The sequence below is a fragment of the Montipora foliosa genome, unplaced genomic scaffold (genome assembly GCF_036669935.1).
Source record: "Montipora foliosa isolate CH-2021 unplaced genomic scaffold, ASM3666993v2 scaffold_207, whole genome shotgun sequence".
Taxonomy (NCBI): domain Eukaryota; kingdom Metazoa; phylum Cnidaria; class Anthozoa; order Scleractinia; family Acroporidae; genus Montipora; species Montipora foliosa.
In genome coordinates this window covers 23,600-34,633 of record NW_027179509.1, presented here as the reverse complement: position 1 = coordinate 34,633, position 11,034 = coordinate 23,600, and the positions used below count along the sequence as shown (strand labels likewise).

Below are 11,034 nucleotides of genomic sequence, written 5' to 3'. Positions count from 1 at the left end.
CCCCTGATATTCTATCCTCAATACGACTTCATGACATACCATATCAGGCCCCAACCAACCATATCAAGCCCCTGATATTCTATCGTCAATACGACTTCATGACACACCATATCAGGCCCCAACCAACCATATCAAGCCCCTGATATTCTGTCGTCAATATGACTTCATAACACACCATATCACTTCCTGACCAACCATATCAAGCCCCTGATATTCTATCGTCAATACGACTTCATGACACACCATATCAGGCCCCGACCAACCATATCAAGCCCCTGATATTCTATCGTCAATACGACTTCATGACACACCATATCAGGCCCCGACCAACCATATCAAGCCCCTGATATTCTATCGTCAATACGACTTCATGACACACCATATCAGGCCCCGACCAACCATATCAAGCCCCTGATATTCTATCGTCAATACGACTTCATGACACACCATATCAGGCCCCGACCAACCATATCAAGCCCCTGATATTCTATCGTCAATATGACTTCATGTCACACCATATCAGGCCCCGGCCAACCATATCAAGCACCTGATATTCGATCGTCAATATGACCTTATGACACACCATATCAGATCCTGACGTACAATATCAAGCCCCTGTAATTAGATCGTCACTTAAAGCTCTGACACATCATATCAAATCCCTGTTATGAGATCCTCATTTATAAAGCCATGACAGACCATATCAGGCCCTGACCTACGAGCCCCCAGTATGGATGAGATTGTCAACAACAAGCCATCACCCACCATATAAGGCACTTAACCTAATTTACAATATAATATCCCAAAAATCCGGGTTGACTGAGTTCTTCAGCGAAAGTTTATTTCTTTATTTATTTTCTTTGTATTTTGTCCATTCATCGCGACATGGTTTCTTTACTTTAAGTGCCCGGCGGCTTGGAGCACTTGACAGAGGTGTAAATAGTTACAACCGGCTGCGGGAATGAATCGAAAGCCAAATTTTTCTGCGCAAGAAAATGTGGTAAGAACCGGGGGTAAGAACTGGACAACGAACTGAATGCAGTTACGTGAAATCCGTAGCGTGACTTAATGACAGCCTCTGAGAGTCGCTTTTGCAAACTTAAATTTCCTTTACCAGTTCTTTTGTGCCTCGGTTGCACACCACCACAAGGCAAATGGACCGCCACGTTGTTTCTCTGATTGTGCAACACGTCCTTTAAAGCAGTTGTTAGCAACTTAACTAGCTAGGCTCCTAGACTGTACCACGATACTTAAAACTAACCGGCGTTTGCGCCACCCGTGGTTAATTTCGAACTATTGATAGGGGCTTTTATCAGTGACATTTGTTAAGACTTGATAATTCGAGCAATCGGGGCCGCATCTACGAGATTTCAGGTCCACTGAAGTCTACCATGTGAAATTGTAAATTCACGTGGCTTACAGCAGGTTTTATCCCCTACTTTAATTCTCTACAAAACTGGGTTTCCCTTCACGGCAACAACAACAACAAATAATATAATTTCCTTCAACACCTTTTCTACAAAAAGCCAGTTGCAGATGTCGTCGTGTGTAAAAGTCAAACTTGCAGAGTTATCAACATGTAAACTTTTTGGTTTCAAATCTAAAAAACAAAAGGTTTGCGGCAAATCCGCCTCTCCCGAGATTTTCAAGGTTTGTAGTGTCACAATTTGACCTTACGAGTTATCTAAGATTATCGAAAGGGTAACCTCTTTGTATGCGATTCATTTTTTAATATAGGCGTCTCTGCTTGGAAAGTCAAAGAGTCAGTTTTCGTCGTAAATCTTATACACCAGGCACGATTTACGGACAGGTTTTAAGCGTAAGGGCTATCTGTAAGGTCCGACCTTACAGGCTATATGAAACACTTTCAAAAATGGCCGTCGACTTGTAACGAATTTGGTATTGTTCACCGTTACCATGGCAACGAACAGAATAATAATTTTAGCTAACCTATTATGCTTTTTGCCTTTTAGTGGGAGAGTTGAAAGATAAAGATCATATCATGTCAAAACACATTTGAGAAACACGTTTGGTTTCAGTAGTTCCAATTCTCCACACTGGTGTAATCTTACATACATGCATATCTTTAAAAGCGAGCTATACAGGATTTTGCAAATAACCATAATGATGACCTTTGTGAGCTTAAATTACTAATCTGTTTTCTACAGTGTTTGGTGTTTCCCATTTCGATTTCGCAAGAACCACTTTTCTAGGCGTGCACCAGTCATGCAAGATTGTAAATTATCGTAGCCGCTCTTACTCTTAGGTGTTGCGTTAAAAAAAAAAAAAAGGAAAATTAGTAACCGCGGAAGTCAACTTTAATTAGCATTTTTTTGCACTCTCCATACGTGGGACAATCCAGGGATTTATAAATTAAGGGGTTCATTTCATCAGTTATGGATGTAACTTTTTTACGACTCAAGTTATCTGAAAGGCATTGGTGTCATTCGCGGTCAATGACGAATGTATAAAAAACTGCAAGCACAATGGGGAACTTTCGATTGAAGTGTGATCACAGAATAATCACTAGTTCGTGATACGTTCAAGCTCAATAAACATGCCTTTATTTCGCAAAGCTGTCACCGGCTGGTGCAAGTAATATAATGCAGATTCTAATCGCTTATAACAATTACGCACAGGACTTTATCGGTGTGTACTAAATTAGTAAATGTACTGGATAAAATCGATTTCACCATTCCAGCTGATCGTTCGCTGCCGATATATACATGATGTCAGGCTACAATAGTACATTCAATGGTCTCAGGAAGGGTTAGGGACAAGGGTTAATTTATCATCCCGACAACCTTTTTTATGATGACCGTTAAGTTTTGCTTATCCGTTAGGGCTAACTGTGCCTCCATTACATCGATAGTCGACATTATTTATTGGAACACTGATTGCATGAGAACGTCTGAAATACAACGACACTTCGCAAAACTGAAACCTCTTGTAGTTGTCTGTCAAGTTGTCACCAACTCTATATTATTAGCTGTAGCCAATAAATTTGAAGAAAAGTTCACGTTGGTTAGTAGAGTGAATATGTTTGTATTGGAGGCAAAAAGTTAACTGGTACTCTTGCTTTCTTTTCTTAGCTGTTGAATCTGTCCATGTTATCAAATTAAGTGCACGTCCGCGATCAAAGTTTTCTTTACAAAATTCAACGCCACAAGATCTAAATGATTTTAAGCATCTGTAAACTACACCACCAGCCGAAATCAGATAAAGGACAACTGCCCGTCTCCTTGCATCGCATCCTACAGATAATGCAAACGATTTTTTTTTTTCATGTGGCCCATTGGATGCCGGTGACTCATTCACAGAGCCAAACGTTATACACAGAGGATTTTGGATCGCTGTGGGTCTCACAAGCAGAAACATGAGCCAAAACATTGTGTCGTTGGACAAAGGACAACGCGCATCTTTGTCGTGATTTTCCGTGCCACGTAGGCTGCAAAATTTGTGCGCCAACATCAAAAGTGATTGATATCACGAAATCTATCGATTTTCGCTCTTTCTTGCATAAGATTGTTTGTGAAATTCAGCGGTATTATAGCTAAATTTCACAATCGATCTTACGCAACTTGAAGTGTAATCGATGGATTTCATCAAATCCATCATACAAACCTGAAACTTAAAATTTCCGCATAAAATTATTCAGTCATCTTTATGTTTTACAGATTCACGGGCAATTGTAACTACTCTTTCTCCAACATTCACTGCATTTGACAAAGAAAAAACTTTCTGTGGTCATGTACGTCTGTCTTCCTTGGCATGCCATGTTTTCCCTTTGGCGATCCCAGAATCCTTTTCGTAGGTCTCTCATCACCAAAAATCGATCAAGTGACCCTCACTTGCACGCCTGAATCATCAACTTGTTCACAAGGAAATTACGTTCACCCATCTTGGTTTGTCCCATGAAAGGTAACAGTGTCACGCGTATCAACAGTTCAGTGTGTGCGCGTAGGAAGCGCGAGCATCATGTCATCAATTGAAGTAAGACGTGATTATTTTTTGGTGATTTCTTGTTTTGGCTTCTTCACGGATGTGCCTTCAGCCGCTTACCAATCAAAGGTTCTTTTCATTTGCAGGAAGAATTATTAGAGCATGTGTCTATCATTCCAGCCACTGCTGCTAGTTTTCCTGAAAAATTAGATCGTTGCGGTGATGCTAAGTGTCCTTCACCCTGTAAGGGACGCCTGTATCATTGCAGTCTTTGTCCAAGGAAGGAAAGGCAGCCTCTACCAAAAGAATGCAAACTAAAAGAGCACTTTTTGAAGAGTCACTGGCATCACAAAATAATTCATGAAGATGAGCACTCTGAATGTGTCTCCCATTGAATGAAAACGTAAAAAAAACTTTACTTCTCGTTTTAAACGAAAGTGTAGCAACCGACAGAAATTTGGAAAGTGTATAGACGGTACTTTGCGGCTTTCAATACCAAGGCTAACATCTACAGTTAACTACTTGTTGTGTATGTTTTTATTTGCAATGTATACCGACAGCGTATTATTATGCCATCATGCCAAAATAATTAGGGGCACGAGATAAATCTCATTTTTTCCCCACAAATGCAACGGAAATAGCTTACTCAATCAGGTCTTAATTACCTACTCAGATAACTGTAATAAGAACTATACATTTTCACTAATGATGTGCATTTTGTAAAACGAACGTCATAACATCATTGCAAATATGCATGGTCACTATAACTTGTTCCAGACAGTTGGCCGGAGCATTTCATATTTGAGTGCGGTCGTCGTCCCTACTTTTTATCGTTCAATGAAATTGATTACGGTGTTTTCCTAGCAAGGTCTTCAGGGCTGATGTTACTGGACAGATTCTGCTCTTTATGAATTGCCACTAATGCCAGCTGAAGCTGGTGGTAGCTTGTACTAGGGATGACTCTGCCTGATAGTTAGGGAATAATAAGAGTTGATGATCCCCGTGATAATCAATCAAGGCGCGCAGCGCTTATTTCATTTTATGCAATTTTCTAGGTAAAGCAATGCTGAAATGCATTCTTCCCTGCCTCACCATAAAAGCGAAGATGCTTCAAAGTCGTGGTCATTGGCACTGTTGTCACTGTTACCGCCCTTTCTACAGAAGAAATGAAATGACGGTACACCTTCATACTCATTCCAGAGCGACTGAGTCTGCCATTCCACGGAATTCCGCTACAACTGACAGAGCGAAGCACGAGTCAAGTAGGATAAAAGGAAAAAAAGAACTTGTATCAGCTGAAGGCAAACTCCTTTGCCCAGACTGCTTCAAATACTACCCTAATAATAAAGCTTTGCAGCGGCATGTGCGAGAGCAACATAAGAGGAAAGTAGAAGCGTTCATTCATCCTGGTCGTTTCCTAAAAGGGATTTGTGTAGATTTTGAAAAGGGAATTTTTATGATAAGTAGAACATTTTCAGGTTCAGCAAACCCCATTCATTGTCAGCAAAAGACGCACGCCAAAGATGACCCATACATAGCCTCAAGCGCCTGTGAGTTAGATAGCTGCATGGAAGCTGCACAAGTAGCAAAGAGAAGTGGGCATCCTGCTTTTGAATGCGTCCACTTGCAAAGTGTTCAGTATGCAATCGCATTTGACACTCCACCGCCACTTCTTGACGAATCTCTCGAAAACATTGCTAGTAGTCAGTTGAAATGGTTTACCAAAAAACGGAAAGCTTTATGTTTATCTCACAGAGCCAAAGCTACACAAGCCGGTAGCCCACTTATTGTTCGGTTTCCAAACGAGATCGGCCATTCCTTTAGAACTGTTTACCTTTCAGTGTATGATGGCGGTATTCATTACTGGTCACGCTTTGGTAGGGTAGTTGTGTCATATGATTCACAAACTGGAAAGTGGTGTTGCCGATGTTGCAGAGCAAAGGTTTCTTGCATTCACCAGGCTGTGTCGAAATGGTTTCTCTACCAGGAAGATAGCATTTTCCTTGAAAGTAGCGGAGACCAGGAAGAAGAATTAGATGAAGACGATGACGAAGACAAGCTGTCTGAATATGACACGAGTAGTAATCAAAGTGTTAAGGCATGTCCTGCTTACCCCCCATCGGGAAAGGGCTTTTATGACATGGTTGTCTACCAGCTGGATAAGAAACGAATACCAGCGAACGTCCCGATTCAGCACCTAGAGCGTCTTCCTTCAACACTGGAGCCAAGGGAAGAAGAATGCTGTCACTGCAGAAATGCTTTGTGTGGATCTTACGAGATAACTGGTCGAGCCATGATCATAGATTTGACGAAAGTGAAGACAGGTGAGGTCAGGATACACACCATTATTCAAGTCATGTTTGACTACCTCGCCACCTCCCTCATTATTTTGATTTTGATCTTTTTCCCTTTAAAAAATACGCGATTAACTGTTGAGGTACATAGCTTCTATCATGCATTGTAATTGCAATGTCTTCGTTCACAACAAATCTGACTGCAGACATGCAAAAGACCCAAGCACTGAAGTTTACACTCTAAAGGTTACTCGGTAATTCTGTCGATATATAGTGTTCGCAGTTTTTCCTTTCATTTTTATAGGAATTGTAACAAAAACTTGACAACACTCTATCATCTGTTTCTAGATGTCAGTACCTTTTACAAAAGATGCAACAAGTGTGACATGTGTGACAGGAATTTGAAGAAAGCCTTCACAACTTTGACGATAGGCACATTTTCACTGTAGCTCTGTTGCTTTTCATGAGAGAATATATGAAGGTAATTGTCGTAACCACTCTTGACCCTCACCTCGAGACATTTTTCTCCAAAATTGCTTCCTGGACTCTTGACCGAAGTGGATTCTAATAAAACTATAAGCATATGCAGACTAACTTAAGTACAGGGAAGCCGGAAAGCACTAGTAAAATTAAAATTCTGGAACTGGAAGACTGAACTGCCTTGCGCATAATCTGACAATTATCTTCGACTAACATCGTGAAGGAAATATTTACGCTGCGGGCTTGATCGACAGGAGGATAACCTGGGCTATGCATATTGAAACCAGCGTGTGAGTAAACAGCAGGGGCAGCTATAGTATCAACTATTAGTGATTTATGTGATGATACGTTTCTGTCAACAGGAAAATACAGCCGTGAGTAGAACTGCATCTGTCCTTCGCCACACTTTGCATATCGATGTCGCCGACAGCGTTTTCAGAAACGCTTACCTTCATTTTGAAGCACTCAGTGACTATGGCTACGAGTACTTCTGTTCACGATGTGGTTATTACCCACCCATCCTGGTGTGGGACTTATGCAAGAAGGGATGTTTCTCATTGGCTCGTATGTACTTCGTTGATATTTCCGCACAGCCCTTACGTAGCTTCGTCTTGGCTCGCAGGGCCCGTTTTGTCTATATTTAAGATTTTGTTGATGTTTTTATCTCCACAAACAAATTGTCTTTGCTATGGTTCATAATTCCCTACTGCACCATTTTTAGGTTTTCTGAGTGTCGGATAGCTGTCTTTTTTACCTTGTGTTTTAATTTCCATACGTTATAAGTCAGAGCTATGAAAAGGTAACATTAAAAATAAATCAATATTTATATCAAAGATTATTTTGAGGAACCGATAGGATGACCTTACATGTGATCAATCTTTCAGTCGATGAACTTGAAGTTCCCGAGCTAACCGACAAGAACGACGAAGTCGACATGACAGCATTCTGGCGACAAATCGCACTCTCAATTGTTGCCCGTGGACTTCTCCGAGGTACAAGAATTATACGCATTAATCACTTAATGGACGTCCTCAAGGCCAACTCTCGTCCAATTTAACCAAATATTTATATAAATATTCCAAGGTGTTTTAGCGTAAACACAAACAATGCAATGTAAATATTTATCATCATGTTAGTCATGTTTAGTGAAAATCTGATGCGAATGCCCAATTTCGGTCCGCACACATCACTGAAAACTCTGAAAAGGGAAATATGACACAAGGACCCTTTTAGGTAGCAATTGCCACTTCGTAGAGCATACGTTCTTCCCTAGCTCAACTGCACGTTGAGTGGCTTATGAGAATGGATTTAGGAAGGCAACAAATCCCGTCATTTAGACTGCCGTCGCAGGCCCCAAGTAAAACAGTAATTATGCTTAATGTCCAAGAAATTGCCTTTTTAATTTCGGACCCTCTCTTTGCAGGCCAGGGAAAGAATCCCTTCACAATCAAACCAAGCTACACCTACTGGGCACCCTGGATCGGACGTCACTCTCGAAAAGGGAACGTAGTCTTTAATACGGAACATAGAAAATGCAGTCGCTCCCTGACTGAAGATGATGAAGAAGGAAACCAGGATACGCACGACAATTCCATGGCTGTGATTGAAAACGCTCCTTTTGAAGAAGCTCTCATCGAAATGATGCACTTCGCACAGGTTTTTTTTTTAAGTTAATAGATCAATTGATGTACCGAGCGTCCCTTCTGTCCATCGCAGCACTAGGGACGAACGTTGACACAATGCATGAAGAAATTCCACATTTCTTGCAAGATGAGAACAATCGAAATGATAGGGGTCGAAATGTGGTGGGCTCACTACTAAGCTAGCGACCAAAGGGGTATCTCACCTTAAACTCAACGTAGATTCTTCTTGAAGTGAGCGTTTTTTTTATTTCCTTAATACGGAAATGAACAATAGTCCCATACCATGCATTATATATATGGGTTATTGACCAAACGTGAGGTCAAGATATCTGGATATTGGCCAAGTATTTTTTTTTTTGCGGCTTTATGGACCCCGAGAGAGTCGACGTCCATAAACACGGAAAAAAAGGACGGGGCCATTATCCAGACACCTGGACTGAACAAGCTTGATAAATAAATGATTAATTTATTTTTCCGGAATAAAACACCGAAAACTGCTATTCGATCTTGCGGTACCAAGCGAGCAATCTCGAGCCGGCAGTACAGATCCATCTTGCCCGCTCCGGTGGCCAATCACAGCCCGGGATTTGGTTCATTTGCCAGCAGACGTAGCTGGTCATGTAATGAAAGAGATTGTTAGTTGTGTACCGAAATCTCAATAAACCACTTGCATTGATTACCTCAGTACTTGGTTTGATTTAAGAACCTGCGCTGCTATTCAACCACTCATGCTTTCTGATAATTTTTGTTACGAACAGTGGAAACCCTAATTACAAACCGACTGCCTCCCTCTTATCCTTCTACCCTCCCCCGCCGTTTTTAGGCGAGTTTGCGTGCTCGCTTGAGCGTGTTCATTCACTTACCTCTCATATATATATAGATAACATATGCTCAAGCCACTTTGTTGGGGTCGAACAACACGCTAATGACTCCAACAATCACTTGTCGTTTTCAGACTAAAACTCTCCAAGGAATTTGCCGTAATTATGGTATGAAAGACGCAAACGGAATGTCCAAACCAGATTGCATTACCTACCTGCGGAAGAAGCTGGGAGTCCCTGAAAATTTCCAGAAAATTTTCACAAAAATCTGGGGATCGTCAGGTAGGTTTTATTTGTTTTTATTCCTTTATTTCTGGGTAACAAAATTTAATATGGCTTAACACGTTCGCCAACCGGTTTTTTTGCAGGAGGCTGGGCATCAGGGTCTTGTCCTCATATGGTGGTTTATTGCATCAAGTTCGTTTTGCGTGGCGAGAGCCCAAGAGATTACGTGGACTTGCTCCCATCTCTTTCATTTCCTCCCTCCATTAGCATTTCTGATATACCGCAGCGACTTGCAGCCCACGCCAACAATACAGTACAGGATTTCTTCAGGCCGCATGTGGGGAGGCTATTCGAGCCATCTGAGGCGAACATAAATGCAGCAAAGGAAGGCCGTTTGGTGCGACATCTACATTGGATTAAGGGCATTCATCTCCCAAAAGCACTCAGATATGAAACGGAACTTAACGGAGATGAAATTCATCCACTTACTGGAGTATCTGATAGGTACTCCCTAAGTGATCGCTTTCACGAGAGGAATTCATCATGTCCTGCAGATTTCTTGAGGCGTGTGTCGCTAGTCCCGGAGATAAATGCTGTTATCAACACAGAAGTTGAAGAGCATTTTGCACAATGTCATCAATCGCTCCAACTATTCTTTTAACATGATGCTTCCAGGGAACCACTTGTTCATGATGCGCCTCAAAATACACACAAGTAATGTACGTATCAATGAAGCATACGTATTGAGGCTAGAGAAAGCGATTCGTGTTCATGCAGGACCTAGTCGGAGCCTTCAGCTTGACAACAACGGGATGCTGCGTCTACAAAACATCTCCGATACAGAGTCGCACGACAAGAGTTTTAGTGTTTCCTATAATGCACCTTCAGATATTACTTGCATACCACCATCTGAAGTTTGTGAAGATGGAAATACAGAGAAACTGGAAAAGTCTGAAAAGCTTTCTATGGCAAAAGAGCAACAAAAGGTACAAGAACACAGTAATTTTGCGAAATCAATGTGTTTGGGCAGTGACCCCAGTAAAAGTGTTCGGACATTTGAGGCCTTATAATTGATTCTCTCTGATTGTTATTGTTTTCTATGCCTACTAGCCACTCTCAAGTTCCTCTCAAAGGCTTATTTAAAAGGTTTGGGCTTTTATACATAAAACAAAGTCTATATCTTAGTGGCCGGTATGTACACAACAGCCTCAGGCAAAGTTAATAAGTTGCAGACAAAGGCAATTGGGCACAGGCAAACTCGATACTGAAATGGACGCCAAAGGTTGTTAAGGTCGCCTAAACTTAACGAGAGGCGTACAAATTTTAAAGCTAGCATACAAATCATTAGTGACGAACACGGATAAGCTGACATTAAAAAGGTGAATACAAATATCGCCATAGGAAGAGCTTACAAACTTTAAGGGATGCTAACAAACAAATTATTGCTCGAAAACGTAACAATAAAAATAAACATAAACAAGTTACAAACTTGTAAAAGTATATTTCTTGGAGATTGTAGGCCTGCAACCATCGTGCATATTATTACGTGAAACTAACAGTTTTGTTATGTTTGTTTAAAATTTTATTACAGTATGAACCATTTTATTAAGTGAACGAGGAGATTATTGT

General features: G+C 41.0%; 1 protein-coding gene across 1 annotated transcript; it reads left to right on the top strand.

Moving 5' to 3' along the window:
* The first annotated feature begins 5,005 nt into the window (after positions 1-5,005).
* LOC137986424 (uncharacterized) lies at positions 5,006-10,066 on the top strand. Its single transcript, XM_068833527.1, has 6 exons — positions 5,006-6,379; positions 7,079-7,280; positions 7,601-7,708; positions 8,140-8,372; positions 9,315-9,462; positions 9,549-10,066. The coding sequence occupies exons 1-6, from the start codon at positions 5,006-5,008 to the stop codon at positions 10,064-10,066; spliced, it is 2,583 nt and encodes an 860-aa protein (XP_068689628.1).
* The last annotated feature ends 968 nt before the right edge of the window (positions 10,067-11,034 follow it).

Bases quoted from the DNA above. Each gene is read 5' to 3' on its own strand.
- LOC137986424 (XM_068833527.1), top strand. From the start codon at position 5,006: ATGCTGAAATGCATTCTTCCCTGCCTCACCATAAAAGCGAAGATGCTT. The intron at 6,380-7,078 runs GTACATAGCTTC...TTCTGTCAACAG, and splicing joins ATACGCGATTAACTGTTGAG to GAAAATACAGCCGTGAGTAG. The intron at 8,373-9,314 runs GTTTTTTTTTTA...TGTCGTTTTCAG, and splicing joins AAATGATGCACTTCGCACAG to ACTAAAACTCTCCAAGGAAT.